This window comes from Carettochelys insculpta, chromosome 20 (genome assembly GCF_033958435.1).
Source record: "Carettochelys insculpta isolate YL-2023 chromosome 20, ASM3395843v1, whole genome shotgun sequence".
In the NCBI taxonomy this organism is placed as follows: Eukaryota; Metazoa; Chordata; order Testudines; family Carettochelyidae; genus Carettochelys; species Carettochelys insculpta.
The window spans coordinates 6039425-6064892 of NC_134156.1; the positions used below are offsets into that span (position 1 = coordinate 6039425).

General features: G+C 39.6%; 1 protein-coding gene across 6 annotated transcripts in view; it reads left to right on the forward strand.

Moving 5' to 3' along the window:
- TNRC6C (trinucleotide repeat containing adaptor 6C) overlaps positions 1–25468 on the forward strand; it is a 170199-nt gene that overhangs the window by 77205 nt on the left and 67526 nt on the right. For 5 of the 6 annotated variants that reach the window (XM_075015003.1, XM_075015005.1, XM_075015004.1 and 2 more), the window contains one exon: positions 12804–13130. In XM_075015003.1, coding sequence (XP_074871104.1) covers positions 12804–13130 — 327 coding nt within the window. Of the gene's footprint in view, positions 1–12803; positions 13131–18814; positions 18934–25468 lie in introns of those variants that run through there. The other variant, XM_075015008.1, reaches the window with a different exon arrangement.

Consider the following 25468-nt stretch of genomic DNA (forward strand, 5'->3'; position numbering starts at 1 on the left):
CAACCCGCACACAGCGCAAGGATAGTCCTGCCGCAGGAACACTCCATATCAGGTGTAGGCAGGCAGGCTCTGCAAAGCAGGATACAAATGTGAAGAGACTTAGTGGGGGGCGGGGGAGGGGATTAAAGTGTGGGCATGAGGGTTCTCTGGAAGTCTGGGTGCAGACAAGTCATTGGAGTTCAGGTGCAGGAAGGAGCTGGAATGGAGCAGTGTTCCCCCTAATTTTTTCTGTCACTGGGCAGAGTAAATTTTGTGTGCACCCAGGCATGTGTGAATGTGCACTACCAATAGAACACATGCCCCCCGCCCCCACCGCTGTGGATGTTCTCCTAATCAGCAGGGCAGCACCTGGATCTCTTCTGGGCAACTGCCCAAGTGCTCAATCTATAGGGAATACTGATTCAATGCACAGGAGCTCTTTGGGGGTTTAGTGCAACAGTAATGGGATTCCCTGAGGGGTCCAGATGAAAGTGGGTGAGGCTCAGTGTGGGGAGGAGCTGGAATGGAGGAGGACAGAGCTTGGTAGAGGGGTCTGAGTATATGGGGCTCAGTGTGGGGTCCAGATGTTAGGGGAGTAGGGCTCAGTGGGGCGGGGATCCAGGGGCAGCTAATTGAGGCTTGGTGGCCAGTGGTGACCCACTCAGGATCATTCTTGGCAGTATCATTGGTGCCATGTGGAGAGGTAGGGAGGGGCAGGCTTCCAGTGATTTGATCAGCTTTCATAGAAACTCCATCATATCCTGAAATCTAGCTCCAGGCAGCAGCACACTTCTCAAGTTTCCTGACCCGGATGACAGTAGTGGCTGAGGCTCGGTGGGGTGGTGGTTTGGTATGGGGGGGTTCTGAGTGCAAGAGCTACTGATACTGAGGACGTTTGGTGTGTGTGGGGTGCTGTACAGAGAACTGTTTCCCTGTCTGCCAAACCTCCTCTCACCTGGAAACCCTTCCTCAAACTTGCGGTGCAGAGATTCCTGCAGCTAGGAGAAGTTTCTAGGGCTTGATATGACCCAGTCCTGTAGGGAAGGGGCGGGGAAAATTCCATCTGTCTTCCCCCATTTCCCCCTGGAAGTATTGTTCCTATGTGGCAAGGGCATCCCCCAGCCACCTTTACACCAGTAATTTTTACCCCCTATTTTCCTCCTTCCACGCTCATCAGCCAGGCTGCCTGAATAGACAGATCTGAGCTGCTGTGAGGGGTGAGTGAGCACTAGCTGGTGCAGCTTCTCTTTGCTTCCCTACAGAAACCATTTTCTGTAACAAATTAAAGCAATTCTGTGCAGAGGCATTTTTCTTCTGGGCCTCAGGTGCATCAGATTTCCCCAGGAGTAAGGTATTAACAAAACTAGAAACACTTAATCTTGGCCATAAGAGCTTCCTCAGGAAACTAGTATATTGTTTAAGGAATACTTCAGAAACAAAAATAAAAAAAAGAAAGAAACAGCAACAATCCTACAGGGAGGAGGAATTTTTCCTGGATGAGTGTCATCCACTTCTGTGGAACCCCAACTAAAAAAAATAAGAAAAAGTTTTGAAGACAGCTTTTCAAATGTGAACTGGGTAAAAACTGATGGAGTGCTGATTTGTAAAGTCTGCACCTGGAACTCCTGTGTCTTTTTTTGCCCTTCCAAGATGGAGCAGAGTGAAAATAGATTGGCATGGTGTCATTTTTCACTACTACTATAAGGTATGCCACATGCAACAGTGAAACAAGAAAACAGCACATTCTGCTGTGGTTTTGAAAGTTACGTGCAGCAGTGAACTTGAGCTGTTCTCAAAGAAGGAGGGTCCCCAAATTGAGACTGAGGGGAAGCCAGAAACCATTGTCTTTGTCACAGCGGAGAGTTGTCTCTGGAATGGGGATGAATGAACGGAGTATGCCCCTTGGAAATTCTGTGTGTGTGCTACCTGCAGGTTACAGACAATTTAGCCATTGAATATGATACATGGACATCATCCTATTATAAGACTAAGAAGTTGGTTAAGAGGCACATATACAGTGGTGGGATTGTCATTTACTGTGGGATGCAGAGTATCTTGATCTTTATTTAATGTGGCACTTGGTAAATTTTTCAAACTTCATAGATCTATAAAAGTCTCGGAGGATGAGTGGAAGATGAGAGGGGTGAGGTATACCCTGATATAGATTGGGTGAGAGTCAGGCAAATTGGTGGGGGTGCGGGGGGAGAGGAATTGTTGTAAGGAGAGATCTGGAAGATTGAAAAGAAAATAGGGAAAGGAATAGAGTACATGTAAGGAACAAAAGATGATAAATCTAGCAAGGTGAGGACTGGGAGTAAAAAAGAGGAAGCTGAAATTGTCAAAAGTGCAGTTTTGTAAATTTTTCAGCCCTGTTTAACTGTTTTGTAAGTTATTTTTTAAAGTTCTGTCTCTTGTGAACCATCTTGTTGCAGTGTCAGTATCAAATGGAAATGCATTGTTATGTAGAAGTTCAGCTTGTAAGGAGAGAGAGAAGGATAAGCTTTTGTATACAAATAATTAGGTAAAGCTTTTGTGTAACAATTTTGCTGAAATACCTTCAGTTTGGCAATAGATGTCACTGTGGTGAAAAATGTCAGAACTCAGTAGACAAAAGAGGCAATTAAGCTAAATGAAAATTCACCATTGCAAAATGAATTGGAGGAAAAATAAGTTGTTCTTCCTGTAAGAATTTTTCCAGGAGCTAAAAATGAATGGATTACTCCTCAGAGCACCTGTGTTTCTGACATAGAATTTTTACTTCCCAGCTGGGTTGGATGAGCTTTTGTCTTTTTGTATCTGGTTTCAGGAAACAGTGCTTATGTATGGGCGTGCTAATGTTCTCTGCTTTATCTAAAAGGCTTTTACTGTTGTAAGGGGCTTTATTAACTTCTGTTTCTCTGTGCAGTATACATATATGGGGATTCGGACATCAAGGAAGTGGCTTGATTAAAGTTAATTTTGAGTGGGAAAGCAAGGTGGGGGCGGGGGAAATTGCCAGTGTGATGGTCTAGGAGAATAATTCTTAATTATTGGATTCGTCTGTTTCCTGTAATGAATTCATAAACCCATCAAACAATGATCTGAATGAATTGCTGAAGAAAAAATGCATTGGCATGGTATGTTCAATGCAGAGTAGCATTGACTTTGTATAATCAAAAATTCTTCTCACATGTAGTAGTAGTGGAGCTGCTGGGTTTAATAGAAGTTGTAAATAAATCCTGTCACAGTAGAAGCCAAGAATGCATTTCTGGTTTTAACTATTCCTGTTCCAGAATTCCTTAATCTATCTTTTTTTTTTTTTTTTAAACAAATGCTAGTTTGCGCATCTAGGGGCCATGGGCATAGAATTATGTAGTTATAGCAAACTCTAAAAAATCCTACTATGGTTGGGTGTTTCGTTTCTTTCATTATGTCACAAAAATGTACTTTAAAACTGTTGTATAAATTGAAATCTGGTAGACTGTTCCTATTCATTACAGCAATACAATGGCTTGTAGTCTCAGGGGGTATGATGGCTTATAACATTATATGTGTGGTTGGGATTCCTTGGAGATTGTAATCATTGAAAAGCATATACAGTAATTATTGGATTTGTTTGTGTAAAATTGGCTTAAGACTTTTAGATAGCAATAAGTATTGAGCCATTATTACTACCAAGCAGTTTTTTAGTATGTTAAGATTTTAATAAAAAAAAAAATCTACATCATATATTCTGGTACTCTTAAAAATGTGCTTTTGTGTTCAACAGAATTCTTCCATTCATCAAAAATGTGTAGTTTTCTTTCAATGAAGTTTTAAAATTGAGTTGCTTCAAAGAATGCAATGTTAAAAATTGTCATTTAAAAATATATTACTTTAGAAAAAATTGCTTGAGTTGGCACAAATGATGTAATGAAAGCCTAGACTTCTGTATTTCAAACAGTGGGTCAAATAACAGTTGTGACAGTATATAATACCTTCCTTTAAGAGGTTTGACAGGCAGCTTCTTCTGTTATTGGCAAGGTGTCTCTAGATTGGCCCTTGGACTGATTAAATATATGGAGCACAGTGCTTCCATGTCCCAGTCAGCCTCCACTGACCACAAACATTGCCGTGTTTTATCAAAAAGAATGCTTTCTGGTATGCGCTCAGCTTAAGGTTTGCTAAGATAACATGCCTTTGTACATTGTTGATACATTTTGCAATGAATATCCATCGTTTCAGAAAGGTCAGTTGCATCAAGAAAGCTGCTTTCAAGCTTGTGACAGTTTGTGCAGTAGTTATGAGGTCTGCTACATTATATGAAGTATTAACCAATCTAATGTAGTCATTCACAGCAGCAGACATTTTCCCATAATGCAGTAACAAATGATTATTGCTGTTTAGATGCTGCTGAAGACTGTTTTACTGAAAATAGCTTACTGAGAATTTTTGAAGAGCTTGTTACAGTTTGTAGTCATTTAAAAATAAACTCTCCAAATAATTATTGCTGCATTTGATACACAAAATGTGTTCCATACCCATACCCTGAGGTGTAGAATGTTGGAATTAATCCATTTGCTAGCTACCTCATATGCCTTGTTTAATTAATCTTAGTGGTGTAATGTTTCTTTTCCAGATACCATGATTGTACTCATCCATTTTTGGAAGGATGTTAATTTTATTTAAATTCTATTTTTTATTACTACCTGCAAAGAGGTGATTGATTTTTTCTTTAGCTTTCAAAATAAGGAGCATTTTTATGTTTTAACTTATTAATAGTTTGTGGAAATACTTTCATTCTAAAAAAGCAGCATGAGTGGGCCCTTCATGCCTTTTTTTCTTTATACGTTCTGCTGGGACTTTTATAGTTCTAGGCAAACTTTGTTTATAAAACCAAAATTAGGCAAGTGCTGCTATAGTCTGTTTACTGAAAATGCTTGGTTAATAATTTTTTAAAGCAGTCATTTTCGTGTAGAATGTTTGTGCTGTTAATAGTTATATGTATGAAGTATTACTACTGTCAAATGTATATGGACACACTTAAAATATCAGGTGTTACGGTTTTTGTTCTGTACCTGTGAAAATATGTTGCTTTTCCAAATTAAAAAAAATCTGTCTTATTTCAAATTTTAAACAATGGAAATTAAAAAAAAGAAAACAAGAAAAAAACTTGTTTCCTAATGTTGATGGAATGGCAGGAGGGACCCCTCTGATTTCATGGCATCGTGTCTAATATTGTATTTAGTTCTGCCACACCAGTTTCCTTGTGCTGCATGGAATGATAAAGACCTGGGTGGAGCAGGGAGAAGTAAACAGCAGGGAGTCTGACCAGCCTTCTGTAACTGCTAACACTAGGTTCCCAGTGTACAAACCAATTAAAATTCTGTGAACAATCACAATGCATTGCTGTTATGGATGTTACTGTCCCTTGCTGTGGGTAAGAAACTGTACAGGGTGAGAGCAGTGACAAAAGTGAAATACAAATTCAAATATGGATACTTTAGAGAAGAGTGGGAACATGGTTATTTTTTGTTTCCCATATAGGAGTGAAATGAATTCCTTTGCCCAATTCAATAAATAAATAAATAAATAAATCGGACAGGTAGGCAATTAAATGCATGCAGTAAATAAGGGCAGCTAAATTTAATTTTCCTTGTATTGAAAATTTAAGGATATTTGGTTATATAATACTTACATATTTAATATTACTGTTTGTGTTTGGTGGGGTGGTGCAGAGGGTTCAAGTCCAACATCTCTTTTGGTTGATGGTGATTGCAAATATGGTTCCTGACTCTCATAACTAGGAGTACCACTGATTTAGATTTAAGTTCTGAGGATGGGTAAGTCTTAATTGAGGTAGCCTTCTCAATGACAGCATGGCAGGTGGAAGAACTGTGACCTTCATGTTCTACCTTACATAGCTCCTTATACAGCATCTGTTGTTAACAAGTAAAAGCTGTGCTTTTTTCTAACAGCAGTACTTCTGCAAAGAGCTTTCCTGAAATTCATTTCCTGAGGGACTACATTCAAATGAAGGAACGAATTTAATTCATACTGTACACTTGAAGCTTCTTAAAGGTTGGCTGCAATGGCAAAAATGTACAGTAAAGCAATGAGACATTAAAATGAAAATATTTTGAATTGTGGGAAATGTGAAACTAAAAATGACTTATGCTGCAGAACCAAATCCATTTTCATATGTGGTAAATTTGTTGATTTTTATGCTTATTTGAAGAAACATTATTTTGTTTCTCATAAGGTCTCGCTTTCTCAATAAAATTTTCTTTTGCAGCATGTGAGAACACTATTGAGTTTTCAAAACACTGTTGCATTGTAGAATAGTCAAAAGGGTTCTCCTTTTCCATTGAAATTTATTTAGAAATTCTTAACACATTTCCATTGCATTCTAGTTTATTTTAGAAAGAGGTATAGGTAAAATCATCTAGACTCCAAAATGAAAGGTAGATTCATTGTTTAAAGAGTTATTGAATGTTCTCTGTGTCAAGTACCGATATGTCTCTGTACCACACTGTTGAGTCCAGTTCTGTGACTGAGGCTCCTCAGTGCTATGAAAGTATCTGTAGTTATATCATGGGTGGGCAATAATTTTTGATGAGGGTGGAGAACTCCAAGAATGTGGGAAGTGGTCAAGGGCCACACTCTCCCATGATATTAGTGGAGGAGGTGCAAAGGCTGGGATGGAGGTTGGAGGCAGAAGGGTGCTTTGGGTAAGGGATTGAGGTGGGTGGGAATCTAAGCAGGGAGTCTGTCTGAGGATCCTTGCTGTGTGCACAGGCTGGATCCAGCAGCTTGGTGGGCTAAATCTGGCCCACAGGCTGTATTTTGTCCAGCCCTGAGTTAGATTCTGTCTCTCTGTAGCCAGGAATTTCTGTTGTTAAGGGGATATGAGCTTGCAAAACCAGTTTGTCACTGCATTTTTAGTTAAGTCCAGAGGCCTCAGGCCCACCTCAGATCTGGTGAGAGGGTGGTAGATAAGGAACAATATATGTTAAAGTTAGCATGGTGTGTTAGGAAACAGCTATAGCATGTGTTGTTTGTTTAGAATATCACTGTTTTGAGTCATCAATGGGATTCATGGTCTGTTATCTTCCGGTTTCGAAGTTCTCAACTAATTTCAACAGAATGGAGTCTGAATAAACATAGAACATAAACATACATTGAAATGAAAAGAGTATTCTGTTCTACGATCACTCTGAGAGTTACTATTTAGTCAGTACGAGATTTGTCGCTTTGGAACCCAACCTGTTTTTCCCTGAGCTGTCTATCAATTTCTGTCTTCATTCTTGCCAAGAGACTCCTGTTGACCACTTTTCGTGGAATAGACAGTAATGTGATGCCCTCCAATTGTTGCATTCCTTCAAGTTGCCGCCTTTGGAAGTTTGATAAGAGAGCCATGTTTTCAGTCTTGTGGGATCTCCTTGCTGTCCCAGATTTTCCCAAATAGATTATACATCATGTTGACTGATGTCTCACTACCTGCTTTGAATGCTTCTGTGGGGATGTTTTCTGGACCAGGTGCTTTTCTGCTTTTCAGGTGTGCAATGGCTTTTCTGATTTCTTTTGTATATCTGTTGCCGTTAATTTGGAGAGGTATGTTTGCATGTGGTAACTGCAGAGGTTCCATGTGGGCAGGGTAGTTAAGTAGCTCTTCAAAGTGTTCCTTCCATCTGCTGAGCTGCTCGCTTGGCTTTGTTAATACACGGCCCCCTTATCCTGTACTGGCTGATCTACTATACACCTTGACCCAGCTAGCTTCTGCGTGATGTCATATAGCACAGAACAGTGAGAGTCAGAACTAGTGGCTGTAAGCAAACTTTATGGGACCACCAGAAACTTGGCCACACCCATGATAAGTGGTTGCCAGTTAACTAAAATCATGCCAGATTACGGATGTCACTGAACGAGAGTTCCAGATTAAAGAGGTTCAGCTTGTAAGTAGTATATGCAAATGTATCTTAAAATGAAATCCAAAGTTCTTTATATGATAATTTAAAAAGTAGTAAGATGGCTTATCCCTTGCAGTTGCTTTTCAGCCAATACATACACGTTTCTCTTCAATGATAGAAGGGGGTTATTTAATATTAAGAAAATAGGTATTAAAGCAAAACACTGCTGCAGCTGCGTATTATTCTGACCACTATGGATAAAACAGTGGTTGAATGCTTTTTTTTATTTAAGCATCATTTGATATTTTTAGCTACCATATAAGTTATTAGGCATCTATTAAAGTAAGAGGAAGTCATATTTGTTTCTTTGAACAGTGTCCCTGGGGATGGTCTGCTATAGGTGTATCTGCAGCCCTGATCCTTACATTTCAGATTTTAAGTAGCAGTGTCTGTTCAGTCTTCACTTGTGCTTTCCGGGTCTTACTCCTTCCTTTGAGGCTATCTGGCGCTGCTCTGGCAAACCATCCTCAGTTCCTTGGCCTGAGTTGGAGTATCAGCAGAGTACAAGAGATGACTAATTTCTAAATTTTAATTTTCATTTAGGGCAGTTAGTAAGGTTTATCTAGGTTAATATTACTCTCTTTCCCTTTTTTACAATATTGTTTGTGGCTTTTGAAAGCAATTATCTCCTCCTTACTAATTTTATCTTCTTTCGGAGTGGCGGGTGGGGAGTGGGACTGGACACAGAACAAACTCCAAACATGCCCAGCTCCCCTGGATTTAAACACAGTCTTGCATACAGAGGAGCTGTTCTAGTTAGTGACACACACCCATGCTTCAGCTGTTGCTTAGGAGGATTCCTTATACTGCCAAACTGTACTTTCTGTTCGAAATTGAAGAAGAGGACATGAAAGGACTGTCAGGTAAAGCTCAGACACCTTGTGATGGAATTTTCACTTAGATGAGCCTTTGACTCAGGACTTCCCTAGAGCAACAATACCTGAGGTGCCCATCAACATTGGTCTCAAACACAAAAAACCTCATGGCACTGGCTTTGTGGTACTGACCTCATCTCAGTTTCTTGAATACCCTTACAGAATGAATAGTAACAAAGAGGAAGCCGTGCTAGTCTATACACTATCAAAACAGAAAGCAGTCAAGTAGCACTTTAAAGACTAGCAAAATGGTTTATTAGGTGAGCTTTTGTGGGACAGACCCACTTCTTCAGATGAGACATGCTCACAATGGGCCTCCATATTTGTTCCACCTCTTATTGAGTGACTAGGATGATAACAGATCTTCAGTCTCAGTTCATAGCTCCCCTAGGTCAAGGGATCAGTCACCTAGAAATACTTGCAGAGCCACAATAGAAGGGTCACCCACTTGGCATGGACAGCCTTGGGTACTGCTACCCATAACCTTTGCACCACTCCAATGGCTACATTGGGACCAATGAACAACATAGAGATACCAGTTGTGTAGAACTGAAGTGTCTCACATAGTTATAGAGGAAAATTATCTTCCTCTGCTTCCCTTTCTGGACCCCATGATCCTCAAGAAGGAGGTGTTTGAGGAGGTGGTGGCAAGCCTGCATAAAGAAATTACTACAGCAACAAACATTTCACCATCCTATACAGATGAAGCTACGGTTTTTCTCCACCATGAACTGCATATGATTTCATCCAATTTCAAGACTTCAGCAAATGTGGCAGACTTAGTTTAAATTCCCCTCAGAGAAGTAAAGGAGTTGCAACACAAGCTGCTGGACATCCTCATCAGCTCTTACTGCACTCCTGATCAATGAGACCCCAATAGACTTATCCGGAAATCACCTAGCAAATGCTGGTCATGACAACACATTGACTCGGCGGACAAAAAGTGTTATCTCTGCTAAATACACAGACTTCCTTTTTCTGATCCATCACTGAAATTTCCTTGTGAGAGATGCTATAGGTAATCATGGCATGCAGCATCAAGCAAAGTGAGCACCCTATGACAAGGACAGAGCTTATTCAGCAGGAAATCATATTCATTAGCAACTCTGCAGTTTAGGATTATGAATTATGAGGCCCTGATGACAAAATACATTCAATATCACTTCATGAAATTAAACGCCCTTTCTGAACATCCCTAAATAGTCAAAGAGTGGTTCCAGTTCATGAGTGCTGAGAGCCAGCTTGTGACAAGGACAGCACTACAGACTGCATTAAACATCATGGATTTAGCTGCCCGCTCCATATCAGCTTTGGTGGTAATGTGAGTTGCTTTGTGGCTTCACCTTCTGGGCTTCCCAAGAGAAGTCCAAATGACTGTGGAAGACCCTACATACTCATCACAGAGAAAAAATGCTTCACTCCACACACTAAAGGAGTCAAGATTCTATGGGGATGTACATGTCTTCAGAGAAAAGTAGTACAACAAATCATCCTGTGTTTTCAAAAGTCCTATCTGTGAATAGTGGTACATCTTTGTAAATTAGGATGTGTGATATTTCCTTATCTAGGTGACAGCCTACTTAATGCATAACCATCAGTGAAGCCCTGTTAGACAAGCCAAAGACTATAGATATATTCATGCAGTTGGGACCACAACTGACAATCAAAAATCGAGACTGACTGTAGTGCAACATCTAGAATTCATAGGAGTTTACCTAAATACAGTAAAGGCCAAAGTCTTCCTCTCTTTATACAAGTTCCACGCCTTGAGCATCTTAGCTGATGCCATTCAGATCAGCCCTTGGACCTTGGCCAGAAATTGCCTTCAGTTGCTTAGTTACTTCAGCTAAGTTCAGTAAAGCTACACCTCACAGCCGTAACAACCTTTCATAAGACAAATGACTACTCCAAATTCACTCATCCTATGATGAAAAGATTCCTGAAGAGCATTGGTAACCTCTCCTTACCAATCGGATGTCCTACATCTGCAAGGGGCCTTAACATGGTTTTTAGAAGCCTTACAATTCATCCTTTTTAATCTGTGGTAACATGTTCATTTATGCATCTATGAAAATGGCATTTGTAGTAGCCATCATCTCAGTTTAGAGAATTGGGGAAATACTTCAATTGCATACCCACCCTTCATAATTTTTTTTAAGGAGTAAGGTCACGCTGTTGCCAGAAAAACCAATTTATTTGTCCTCACAGCCTTCTTCCCAAAGCCACACCATGCTGAGAGAGAAGCAGAGTTACATATACTTAACGTTAGGAGAGCTTTGTTGTTGTATTTGGTTGCAACAAACATCTTCAGAAAATCTCCTAAACTGTTCTTTTTGATTAGAGAGGTCTAAGAGAACCTTGGTCTTGAAACAGACGTTCTATAGATGGATATTGAATGACATAACTGATTTGCTTCCTGCAATCTTTAGCCTTTGTCTGGAATTTTAAACTTTTTCCACAATATCTGTGTTCATTTTGTAGCTTCATTAAAAACATTCCTGTCACTTTGTGCAGAGGCTGAACTTGGTGGCATCCTGGGATCTCTTCTAACCCTGGGATTCTTGATTCTATGATCAGATCTATTCAGAGCAGCAACTTGGGTGTCTGCTAACACTTTTGTGGAACATTAAGCAATCTCTTATGACTCAGCATCAGAAGCTATGTTTGGAACTATCAACAGTAACTGATTTGACTCTGACGTTCCACCCTTCCATCAGGAATACTGCTGTAGGTTCACCTACAGTGGCACACACAGAGGCACATTAATCAACGAAAAGGTTACTTGCCTTTTGCTGTAACTGTGGTTCTTCAGGTTAGAATCATAGGAGTGAAAGAAACCTCAGGACGTCATAAAGTCCGGCCCTCTGCTGAAATCAGGACAGTCCCAACTAAATCATCCCAACCAGGGCTTTGTCAAGCTAGGACTTAAACCTCTAGGTTCGTGCGGCACTCTGGGAGCTGCCCTGGTCTGTGAAGACAGAGGCAAAAAGCATTGAGTATTTCAGGTTTTTCTACATCATCTGTCACTAGGTTACCTCCCTCATTCAGTAAGGGTCCCACACATTCCCTGACCAGCCTTTTATTGCTAACATGGCTGTGGAAACCGTTCTTCCTCCGTCTCACATCCGTTGCTAGCTGCAAGTCCAAGTGCACTTGGACCTTCCCGATTACACCACTGCATAGTCATGTTATATATTTGTACTCTTCGCTGGTCATCCTTACAGATTTTTGGTTTTTGTACGCTTCAAGTTGTGTCCCCCTGTAGGTGCTCAATGACCCATCCTCCTCTTCTGTACTTCAGAGTGCTTAATAAGTGTCTCTGTGGTAGAGAGAGACCTGAGAATGGTTTGTCTACACCAGGTGTGTCCAGCCCGCAGGCCGCATGTGTCCCTGGACAGCTAGTAATGCGGCCCCACAAGATCGTAAACTTTTAACATTATTATGTGATTTATATACATTAACTATATTATATATTTTATATGCGGCCCAAGACAATTCCTCTTCACTCAATGCGGCCCAGGCAAGCCAAAAGGTTGGACACCCATGGTCTGCACAGTATTAGATAGCCTCAAGGCAAGACACGAGGCAGGAAGAAATGTTCTGTGTGCCAAACGGACACTACAACCCTAAAATCTCTGATGTGAGATGCAGGGAGGTGTAGACACCTAGAGTAGAGTGTCCATGTCTTGAGTAACTGTGGTTAGTGCAGAAGGTGAGTAACCTCTTTATTTTGTGAAGTAATTATGGTATTACACTGTTCATTCCTGTGTTTGTTGCTTCAGGAAAAACGTAATCACTGTTTAATTTGATGCTATTATCCCTTGTAATACAAACTGTTTATGCTTAAAATAAATATTGACATTTTGCTGTGTAGAAGTTTCTTTATATATTTGTGTATAATTCTGGTATGTTTTACTTTTTTTCTAAAAGAGATTACATTTGCAATTTTTTACCCATTCATTTTGAATAAATTATCTTTAATTCTTCCTTTTTAAACTAATATGTGTTTCATTTTATACAGTGCCAGAACCTATTAAGACCAGTTTAAGCCAGCCCCAGCCTGCCGGTACTGGTACCAGTACTTCCACCAGCACTATTTCCAACAGCAGCAATGGCAAGCGTGCATCTGCTAATGGGCAGCAGCCAGCTGCATCCCGTTACCTGCCTCGTGAGGTGCCTCCACGCTTCCGTCAACAAGAACAGAAGCAGCTCTTAAAGAGAGGTCAGCCACTGCCTACTGGAACTCTGACCGGTGCAAACCCACCACAAGGTACTGGACAAGCAGGTGCAAGTCCTCCTCCACAGCCAGGAGCAGGTGGACAGCATCATCCCAGTAAGACCCAAACAGGTAAATTCACATTTAATGGGGACACTGCACACTCATTCACCATGTGATTATGCCTTTTGCTTTTGGTAATGAAAGTGACTATGATCAAAACTACTCGTAAGAAATATCAAACGTTATGTATCAGAGGGGTAGCGAAGTTAGTCTGTATCTTCAAAAACAAGAAGTCCTGTATAGACTGGCAGATATTTTGGTGTGCCCGTGAAAGCTTATGTTCCAAAACATCTATGTTAGTCTATAAGGTGCCACAGGACTTCTTCAAATTTTACATGTGACAGTGAAGGTATTGTATGTTGAACATGTTCAATTTCTTTCTTCCTTAAAGAACATGAAAGCACATGCATGAACAACTTTATGGTGCAGATCTCACATTCAGAAATGTTTAGGTATGCCAAAATTTAATTTTGTTCAGCAACCGTTACCAACTGTTTTGCTGTTCTTAATATGACAGATCTTACTGAAAATCTTATTATGTGAGAGCAAAGGGGGATATGAAATCTGAATTGTAAAACATTTATGTAAAGATATATAAATATACATCTGTCTACCTATATCTGTCTATAGATGGAGATAAAGATAAAACAAAAACAAAAAACTAAGTTGATCTACTGGAAGTCACTGCTGAATAAATTGATCTGCAAGTTACATGGGGCTCCAGCCTTTCAAGTAACAGCTTACAATTTATTTTATGTTTCCATGCTCTCTTATTGTTTCTTAGGAAAGTCAGCTCTACATAAACTTATCGTGGTTTTGGTAAAGTTGAAGTGTGTCAGGGTAATAAGGTACAATTACAGTCACATGTCCTGTGTTAAACCTTGTCTTGGGAGATGATTGATTTGTAAACCAGATTCTGTGTAAGCTTATAACAAAGTCCGGTATTTTGTGATGGCACATCAAATGGTTAAAAGGACTGGCAAAGAGCTTCTTTGTTGGCAGCAGCCCTTGGATAGAAACTATATGTGCTGATGCTGGTGAAATTTAAATATGTAACTGGAGAACCAAACGTACTTACTAGTATTAGATGAACATTTTGAAAAGGCTGACAAGAAGCAGTGTTTTTTAGTGTGAAACATATTTTTCTTTGTCAATTATTGCTTTAAAATGTGGAGGAGACTGGTGAAGAGTAGTAGTCTCCCTGTCGTATATTCACACCACAGTAAATCCATTTGTATTTAAGATAAATAATATCTTTGTTATGCTACTCAAAGTGTGAGTATTAAACGTGTTTCTGATCCAACTTGGCTTTGCTCACATTATTTAGGATTATTTTGCATTGTGCATCAAAGTGTATTTTAAAAAAAAATGCATGCAGGAGCAGGAAGTCTTCCTGGTACTAAAAACAAAATGTAAATTATGTATTATGAAAGTTCAGCTACGTGTTCTTTATTTTAACAAAGTGTTTTGCTGGAAAAAAAATCAAACAAAATTAATGGGGTAGAAAGATAATCAGATTTTCAGATTTATAATTGTGAGTTTTAATGGTTATATTCAATGGCAGAAGTAAAAATATTTGAAAAACTGAAATGAAGTAACATAAATTGTTTGTAATGGTTGCAACTTGGTAGTTAACCTGTTATGCTGACAATCCCTGAGATTTTTTTTTTTGTATAATATAAGGAAGAACAGAATCAGTGAAGCAACTTCAGTTGGAGCACCAGTATGATACTTATTCAGGCCTTTTGACAGGGCCTTAGGTGCATAAGCCACTTAGATGTTTTTAAATAATTTCATCTTTGTCCTTATTCTGCTTCCTATAGAGTTTGTCTGCCCCAAAAGATGAAGGAATGATTGCTCTAGAAATCTTCCCTTTGCACTCATGGATTATAATGGCATTTAGAATTTCAGAAATTTGTCTGTTTGAGTTAGTGAAACCAAACAGAAGTTTTAAGTCAGACTAAATGAAGAGACAGTATTAAGAAACATGATAGCAAATCTGTTTTAGTGTATTCAGCTGAAATAAGGGCTTATCCCTGAAAACCAAACATGATGGCTAGCTATAGCAAGAATGGACTTCTACATAGAATTTTCAAATGGAAGTACTTCAGTCACCACAACTAATTAATTTGTTTAATGTTTGGTGCTGTAAGATACTCAGAGAAAGATTTTTTGTTTTTGTTTTTGTTTGTTTTTTTCGTTTAAAGAGCTTTCAGTAAAAAGGTTGACATCTAGAAATTAATTTACAGAAACTGTGCCTTTCAAAATCATTGTAGTGATTTAGGCAGAAATTAGCCTGTAGAATACGAAACATCTATTGGAATGTAGTTTAAACAATTAAGTGGCTCATTAAATGTTTGCTAGGTTTTTCAATTTTATCGTTATTGGGGTGTATTAACTTCAGCATGCCAATTTTAAAGGTGAATGGAAAGTCTTAGTAAGCATAGTATTGTCCAGTAGTACAGTGACTATGGAAATCATCTAGCAGGGTTTTAAATCTGTGGCTTTTACTGAGAGCAAGAGCATAAAATGGCCATACTGGGTCAGACCAAACGTCCATCTAGATCAGTATCCTGTTGTCCAAGAGTGGCCGATGCCAGGTGCACCAGACAAAATGAACAGAACAGGTAGTCATCAAGTGATCTCTCCTCTGTCACCTAATTCCATCCTCTGACAAACAGAGTCTGGGGCACCATTTCTACCCAACCTGGCTAATAGCTGTTAAGGAACCCATCTTCCATGAATTTATCGAGCTCTTTTTTGAACTCCACATAGACAAATCCTAATGACAAAGTTATTTTTAAATAACAGCAGTTATTTTGAAATAACTTTGGCAGCATTTAAACAATGCAAATGTTATTTCAAACTAAATTTGAAATAGTGCATATGTTATTTCAATTCCAGGAAATTTCATCTATGAGGAATAATGCCTATTTCAAAATATATCAATATATGTTGAAATAAGTGCTATTTCAAAATAGGCCATAATGGCCTCCTGTGCCACTAATTCAAAACAGGCACGTGTGTACCAAAATGCTATTTTGAAATAGCTGTGTGCTGTTTCAAAATGCATTGTGTGTGACTGTGTTGTTTTGATTATGATTAGGGGGCTGGCACACATGACTTAAGAGGTGAGGTTGAGGAAATGGGCGTTCCTTAGTCTACAGAAGAGAAGAGTGAATGGGAATTTGATAGCAGCCTTCCATTACCTGAAGGGGAGTTTGAGAGAGGAAGGAGAGAAGTGGTGTCCAGCATTCCCTATAAGCTGAGTACTTGAACAGCTGCACAGGAGAGATTCAGGTGGCACTCAGCTGATTAGCGAGTGCCCACAGCCACTCACAGCAGGCAACATGTGTTTCTATTGGTGGTGAACGTCCACGCATGCCTTGGAGTGCATAACAGAAGAGGGAATGGGGATTTGGTAACAGCCTGCAACTACCTGAAGGGAGATTCCAAAGAAGATAGGGAGAGACTGTTCCCCATGGTGAGGGATGATAGAATGAGGAGCAACAGTCTCAAGTTGCACTGTGGGAGCTCTAGGCTGGCTATTAGGTGTGGTTTTTTGGGTTTTTTTTGTTGTTTTTAAACTATTTCACTAGGCGAGTGGTGAAGCTCTTGCATAGGTTACCAAGGAAGGTGGTAGAATCTCCTTCCCTAGAAGTCTTTTAAGTACTGGCTTGAGAAAGCCCTGGCTGGGATGGTTTAGTTGGGATTGGTTGTGCTTACAGAAAGGGGGTTGGACTTGATAACCTCTTCCCAATCCTATGGGTCTGTGACAGATACACCAGCATTGCAGTAGGGTCTGTAGTGTAGCCATAACCTAAAGCTGTTAAGTTAATATCCTGTGCCAGGCAGTGGACATATTCACTGGATGATCCAAATCAGAGATGAGTGAAAGGCTGAATAACTGAGACTCCTCTGTGGTCTTTCCCCACCTTGCTGTACTTAGGAGACTGAGGTAGGGGGTATATTACTTGGAGATCTTTTACCAACCACATCAAGGTTGTTTTAGAAGCAGAGTGAGGAAGCTCCTGCTTCCTTCCTGCAATGATGCTGAAATGGTTTCATGTTTATAACACCTGCTAGACAGAAGCTGATAAAAATTTAAACCTGCATGAGTGGTCCTGGGACAATGCTGGTAGAAATCCCAGCACCAGCCACCTTCTTAACAGCACATGGAACAGTAGCATTAACCAGGATATTGTCTCTGGAACCTCCTTAGAAGCCATAATCTCTCCTTTGCTTCCCACCCTCAGATTTCCCATTTATCTCTGTCCAGTGAATGTATTCATATTGACTGTCAGCTGTATATAAACTTCTTTGGTCCTAATATGAGAAAGAGTAAGTACTTTTTTGCAGCGTACTATAGTTAAAAGCAAAACCAAGCCACTATGGTTGTACATTCTTTGCTAGTTCTTCAGTAAAGAGAAAAAGTGCATTCACAGACAGATGACTTTGCAAAGATAATCTTATATGAAACGTGCTGAGATGGACACAACATTCGTTAGGCTTCCGATTTAAATTTAAGTTGAGCATTTTCAGTAATTCTGAGGCTAGTACAAACAAATGGAGAATATATGTTCTCAAATTAAAAAAGAGAACTTTGAAGAATGTTTAAGTGAAACTAATAATTTCACCCACAAATTTGACAATGATGATTAAACCAAGATGGTAGAGTGGTGGCAATTCTAAGAATGCAACCAATCCTTAAAAGAGGCATCAGTGATATGCAATCTAATTTAATGACTACGACAGCTCAGGTAAATGTCTGAAAAGAATTGTAAGTAATTGTAATTAAAATAGTGTATATGTCAAGCAGAGGAAAGGGAGAGAAGGGAAGTGAGAAAGGAAAGTACTTGCAAATATAATGCATTTAAAAAGAATGAGGTTGAATATGTGCCTCTTACAACTTTTATACCTATATATTAATATAGGCTGTGATTTATTACATACATACATATTAATATAAATCATACTGTCCAGGTACTGAGAGTATTGGTTCATGTTTGTTTGTTTTTGTTCACACTGTGTACGTTCACAAATATGCAACATAACTAGTGGTCTCCGGCCTGCAATTGTTAAAGAATTTTTCCTTCTGCGTAGCAAAGCAAGAAGCATCTCAGTCTGATGTATTGTTGTGGGCTGATTTTCTGTATGTTTATAAACAGAGGCTTCAATGTAATATGTTCTCATCTTGTTTAGGTTTTTCTTTTTAAGGTAGAGCCAGGAAAGTAATTAAGAATGGGGCAGTCTGCCAATTTATATACGGGGTTGGTCTGAATGTTATAGCTACTGTTGGTATTCTAAATGTCTAGAGCTGTTGTCTTAGAGGGAGCTGGGAGGAGGAAGACATAAAGGAGGCAGGAATGTATTTGTATGCAGCCAGTCAGTGATATGTGGTTGCTCTTTTGGCTGACTTTCAAGAAAACAGAAGAAAAGCAGCTACAGTGCTAATTGTAGATAGGTCCTGAAGTGAAAATGTTTTGTGACAGTTGAAAGAATTTAAAGAGGAAGGAAGATCGGTTTAGTGTCAGCAGCAATTAGATAATCGAAGATTAAAAATCCTACTCTGCTGATTCCTTAACCCAGAGTTAAAGGGTCTGAGGGACTGCTGGGGAGGAGGGGGGAAGCTCCCTGTGTGAAAAGGGCATTTCCAAAGCCAGCGCAAGTAAGGCCCGACTGAGTTTGCAGGTTGTCTGGGCGCACGCTTGCAACCGAGAGATTTTCTTGGCAGCTCTACAGGATGAGGCTCACACTGTACACAGCCGACATATTGAAGCTGAGAGCCCGGGCGAACATAGATGAAGGAATAGAAACAGCTCTGCACACAATGTAGCGTCTCCTAGGATGGTTGGGCGGCACCTTTCCTCAGGTATTTCATTACCCATGAGCCCCTTTTAGAGCACCCCCCCCCCCAAAAAAAAAAAAATCCTCCACAGAAAATCCTGAGCAAATAGCATCTGCTTCTGTTAAATCAGTTTATTACATAACATTTCAGAGACAGAGAAGCAGCGCAGCGTCCTAAGCTTTTGGCTGCATTTCAGGTTAGATAAAATGGCGTCCTTGTTGAAGCAGATATTTGCTAAAGATATGCCGCACTGAGCTGAAAATGGAATTACTTGTCATTATCTTCTGCTGGTTTTGTTCTAGACAGTTAACGTTTTTCTTAAAGCATTTTAAAGGCTCTTGCATCAGAGGAAACAAGATACATTTTAATGTCAGTGCAGAAATTTAAAATGAGTAACAGGCTTTTCCACTGGGATACTTAATTTTTTGTCTTTTAAATTGTGCTGTGCAATTCTTATCTTTTTAACTATCGTCTCATACTTCATGTTTTTGTTGCACAGTTTTGGCAGTTCAAGCAGTTATACAGTCATTGTTTTTTGGAAGAAATTTTGGATATGAACTTATCTTGGGACTTTAAATCTGAGAATAGTTGTACATTGGCTTCTTGACTGCAGTCAGATGGGCAAACATTTTTTTTAAATTTGCCTGAGCCCCAGAATATAAGGATTGATAGAATTAGACAAAATCTGCTTATATTGTTAAACATATCTGACAACCCAACTAGTACTACTTGAATTGAGATTTCCTCCCCCCCCCGCCCCGCTTTCTGTTGCATCTTCTTAAAAATGAATGTTCCAGAATTAGACTATGTTTGAGTTAAGCGTTTGAAATGCTTTTCTGGCAAGTCCCATTTAATTGACTATTAACATTTTTTGTAATACTTTCAGAATTATTTTAAGATGTCCAATTAAATCATTACATTGAGCTTCTTATTTTGGGAGAGAAGTAGTTGTCCTTTTTTTGACTTGTCTGAACAGTATACATAAATTTTATCTGATTAGTACTGTGATTTTAAAATCCTGAACAGGACTCATGTCATTTGTTTAGTCATTGCTTGCAAAATAACCAATTAATTGTTTATTATGTGGGCTGAAAAAAAGAACTAACACCCAAAATAAGATTTTCTTCTTAGAGATGGGTTTTTTATCTTTCTTTTTTTTTTTTGGAGGGGGAGTTTTGGGGTTTGTCCTTTTTGTTTTTAAGGGTGAAGAGGGTGTTTAATAATCGATCTTGAACTGTTCAGTTTTCCTTTTTAAAAAAAAAAAATTTAATGTGCAACTCAAGAGTCTGTACCTGTCTCTGACCGTTTCATCCAGTTCTCTCCCCCGACCCCTATGTTTTGTAAATTAGCTTAATAGTCCATTCTATTTGAAACTTTTTTAGATGGAGTTAGTTTGAACTGTGTGCAGTGACCAAATGGAAATTTGAGAGAGATGGGTAGTGTATGTTTTTTTTCTACGACAGATTGAAAGGCTTAAAAAAAAAGTTTATGTAAACCACATTGTACCACTGGAGGGAGTTATAATTTTGGGTAGACTTCATGAAAAATAAAACAAGTGTTCTGCTGCTTAAAATGTGGTTGTGAATAAAGGAAGCTTTTCTTCATTTCTTGCTTTTCTCGGAGTTCATATTTATTTAGTTTTGATAGTGCTCCCAAACTCAAAACTAATATTTCAGTTGTTCGAGCTAATTGTGGCCTTTTGGAGCCAAAACAAGTCTATTTTGAATGAGTAACTAAATCAGAGTTTTTAAAGTATATTTTACCACAGTTCTTAATTATAAAGTCTGTTTTTTCCCCTCTTTGTAAGAATGAATTAAATTATTAGTGATTATTGTTGACACTATATGAAGCCGTGCATTTTGGAGGTAGGTGGTTCTTAAGGTTTCTCTGTGCTTGCTTTTCTAATCCTGAACAGCAAAATGCCTGTTATTTTCCAGTCCTAGGCTGGTTCTGAGTAGAAACTGCTCATAGTGCCATTTTGCAGGTAGCTTTGTTGAATATGGAAATGACCACCAAGAAATAACCTCCTTTTAAATTGTTCCAAAGGTAAAATACTGATGGATGAATTTAGCATACAGCGTAATATCTGTTAAATCACGGTTGTCTGAAATATAAAGCTAAAATTATTTGATTACTTACTTAAGATTGTTTACTTTATTTGATTTCCAGGTTGTTACATTTAATATGTATTCTGGGTGATGCTAGTAGCCTGTGAAGTATAGGAGGTCATATTAGCCCTTCAGGCTTTAACCTGTTATGACTTTAGTTTATTTCCTTCATTCTAGGGTAGTAGGAGTCATGAAAGATTTTAATCCCATCTGGACAGCACACGTGCTGTATGACCTTGTGTAGGTTAATCTCTTCATGCTTCAGGGTATTTCTACACTTACTGAAAGATCAGCTCGCTGGCAGTTGATCGTCTCGGTTTTGATTTAGCGTACCTAGTGGGGCTGCAGTGAATTGAACTGTCGTGGTGCCATCATTGACCTTGATACTCCTGGCAGTCTCATGAAGTAAAAGAAGTCAACAGGAGAGTTTCTCTCTTTGACCTCCCACTGTGAGGCTGGTGGCAAACATGGATTTTATATGCATTGAATTCAGGTACTCAGTTCTTATAGCTGGATTTGCTTATCTAAAATTGATTTTACCTCCCTGTGTATACCAAGCCTCTCTTTTTAAAATATAGGTTTCAGACTTACAGGATGGTTACTAGACTCAGGCTATGTCTACACCAGACATAGAAGTCCACAGCTGATACACAATTTTAGCTACACATAGCTTTGCATAGCTAAAATAGATTTATCTGCAGTCGACTTCCATGTCTGGCCGCATGGCAGAAGGTCAGCCTTCCCTCAGCCTTCCTTATTCCTCGCCTCTCATGAGGAGTATAGTGGTTGACGACTCCTGGGAGTCAACTCCTCAGCAGATCACTCTTCCCCTGTACTGTAGCTGTAGCCTAAGTGTGTGAAGTATTTGAGTTTACCGGATCAGAAGTATGATGGTCGACGGTAATGGTGTTACAGTAGAATTTCTCCTTTCTGATGGTGTATTAAAGCTTAGTTTTAAAGTGAACTGTGCTGTGAAAAGGATGTGTATCTAGACTTAACAAGCACACACCAATGTTTAAAAACCTGTTCTGTTTCCAATGCCCCATTAAGAATGGTGCTCAAGCTAGTCTATTTTCTGTGTTGGATTCCTGCAAGCGGATAAATGAAATAACTGATTTTTCCAGTGTCAGGTTTTGTCATGTGCTTTTCAGTTTTTAGTCCTAGCAATTTTAGTTTTAAAACAAAGTTTGGCAATGCTTACCAAGAAATGTACCCTTTGTTTGTCTTTAGATTGTAAACTGTTTCGTGCTGGGATCATCTCTTTTATATCCTGTACAGTACCCAGCAAAATGGAGCCCCAGTAATAAAACACTGACTAATGTGGGACTGAGCTCAAAGTGATCACATTTTGTTATTATGTGGCCTTCAGTAATGTAGCTTAGTATTATTTTTAGAAAAAGACTAAAAATATTCATTTCATATTTTTAAAGGATTAATAGAATTCATAGGAAAGTTTTTGCATTCATTTTGCACATTAGGCAGATTTACTCCATTCTGTCATTTGTTCTAATCAGTTTGGCTCTTTCTCTTGTCATATAAGAATCACTGAGGGTGGCCTCCAATGTGTGTGTGAGTGACCCAAATAACAGCATTTTATGCAGCCGTTCTGTATCAGTCTTCACAGCTGAAGAATTCTGGCATTTCACATAAGGTCCAATATGGAGTAGGGGAGCTACTTTTTGAAATCCTTTACTACTACTACATTTCAAAGGCAGATGAACTCATGGAGGTGAAGTCTACCTGGTGATCTTTTGCAAGTTTCCTCCAGACTCAAGAGTTGCTATATGTCTTCATTCCGATACTTTTGGTAACAGGGACAGAGATCCATGGTGATTTTTAGTAGACCCACTTTGGAGTTTATCATGTTTGATTTTGCAGTCCAATTAGAAGAAATACAACTAACAACTTTTGGCTCTTTTGTTGTAAGACTGTTTATCCTGTTAACTGATATCAAACTTCTGTGCAAGTCTGTCTGGAAAGGGGCTTCTTGTTAAGCCTCTGTTTGACTTGTACAGAGGAAGCGCAACAAATTTCTTAGCAAAGTCAAACTTTGTACAAGAAAGAGATGGGCCTTGAAGTGGAGTTGGAAGATATCAAGACCATCTGGTAGCTATATCAGACCTCCATCCTCTAGTTACAGGCAGCCTCAGTCTTTGACCTTTGTAAGGTAAAGCAATTATTGAAAGGAGTGGTACAAATTTTTACATCTATTTGTGAGTGACCACCTGCTTATGAGAGTGTTTTTTTTGGGGGGGAGGCTGTTCGTTTTTTAATTTTCTGCTTTTGAAGATTGCGTTCTTAGTAGCTATGACATAACTGGAAAAAAACCCACTGAGAACTCAACTGTGATGACTAAATTTCATGTGGCCCCCCTGCTCCCCTGGAGGATAAATTTTTACTATATTGTTAGCCGGTGGTCAGCGTGAGATACTACGTGTGCCCTCACTTCATCTGAGTCTTTAACTGCTAGGACAGACAGTCCCTTATCAGTGGGCAGCCAGGGTGGCTGACGGATGCCCCAAGGTTTTAATACCCCAGTCTTTAACTGCTAGGACAAAGTCCCTTCGCAGCGGGCAGCCAGGGAGGCTGACAAGTGCCCCAAGAGTCTGCTCCGTGGGGGCAGCACAAGTCAGCACTCAGCTCTCAGTAGGCCTCACCAGTGACCAGGCTAAAACAGCTGGAAAGCAGCTGAGTTCTCTCTTTAGTATTCGGTTTGCACAGTAACAGGAAGAGTCAGGTTGAAAACTTAACCAGTTACTTATTTATTGACTAAGTACCTTAACTCTTATCGTTACAAGGTTACAGGGTTTATACTTTGTTACAAGATTACAAGGCTTGTACTTCCCTTCTTTAGTTACCGATAGCTAGCATATAACAATTCATAGATCTATTATTGAATGTGCGCAAAAGCAATATGCTTAACAGGTCTTATTCTCACCCCTGCATTACCCAACGTGGCATGACCAGCATTTTCACTCAATCCCTCAGGAAGAAACGATACGAGGAAAGGGCATCCCCTGGGACCTTGGGAGGCAAAGACCCTCCTGACCGGCAGGTAGAGGTAATTGGAGCTCAGTTAGAGGGGGCTCCCAGGCCCTACTTTATCCCCATTGGGTCACGTACCCTCTTCCTTATCTCAAAAGATGCCAATTCAGATCATCTAATTCAGATCATCTCATGACACTAGTTCTCACAGGGAGTTCAAGGATCTAGTTCACACCTGTGAGGTGGAGATAATTTTAGGGCATTCTTTCTTTATGGGCTGGAGGTTTACTCATCTGAGACATTTGTGTAGGCAGATCAACTGATGGTACTAGCCAAGGGCAGCCCAAGGCCCCAGCTGTCTGTTAGCCCATTTGTCTCTTGTTGTCTGGTTTCGGCCTATTTAGGGTCGTTATGTTGCTGTTTGCTCCAGAGCATCAAAAGACTGTGCCTGAGATAAGCACATCTGCGCTCCTGGGCATTCCAGGGCTGAGCTGTTTCTTTTAACCCTGTGGTGCTCTGAAGAACGTAGGAGAGATGAGATGGAGTAGAGCAAAAAGTGGGGAAACTCTGTCTGGCTACATATATTCACACCCAAGACTCTTTCTTAAGGTGGCTTTGGACTTACATTTGAACAAAGCTGTTCGCTTCTCCTAAACTTTCCCTAGAAGATATTGTAATCGAGCTACAACAAGTTCATAGCAATTACCAGTATCTAAATTAATATAAAACCAACTCTTCCATAAAGAACCCAAGATAGTGCCATTTGAAAACATTCTTTCTTCCCCCTCCCTTGAATTTTCTCTGCTGAGGTTAGAAGATCTGGTAAAAGTTTATATACAAACCTACTGTTCTGTGGGTATCTGCCTGGCACCTGCTTAAATGTGTCCGAGAACTTTCACACACAATCTCCAAAGCATGTTTTAGGAATATGTCCAGCACAAGAAATCATAAAATCACAAATATACGGAGGGAAGGAGCCGGAAGAGTTTATCTGTCTAGTTTATTTTCTTACTCTATTCCCACCACCACATACACACATTCACATACATGTCTCCATGCTGGGGCAGGTTAAAGTATACCTCAATCAGGGGTCACCATCCCCCAGCATGGGTGCCAACAGTGGCACATGAACCAATTTTCATTGGCACACAAGGTGGGAACTCTGCCCAGCCCTCCTCCCCCACATAGCCAGGAGCTTGCTTAAAGCCATGCTGCCTGTGGATTAACAGAAGACCAGCTAATGCTACCAACCACCACAGGCAGTGTGAAGCTCTGCATCTTTATTTAATAATGAAGCTCTGATAAGGAGGGCTATTAGTGAGTTTAAAAAGTATCAACAGCACTCGGACCATACGTAGAGGTCAAAAGCTCAAATTTCGGCACTCCACCTTGGAATGTTTGCTGACTCCTAAACTAGACCATCCCTGTTAGGTGTTTTGCCTAGCCCAGGAATTCCCAGTCTACGG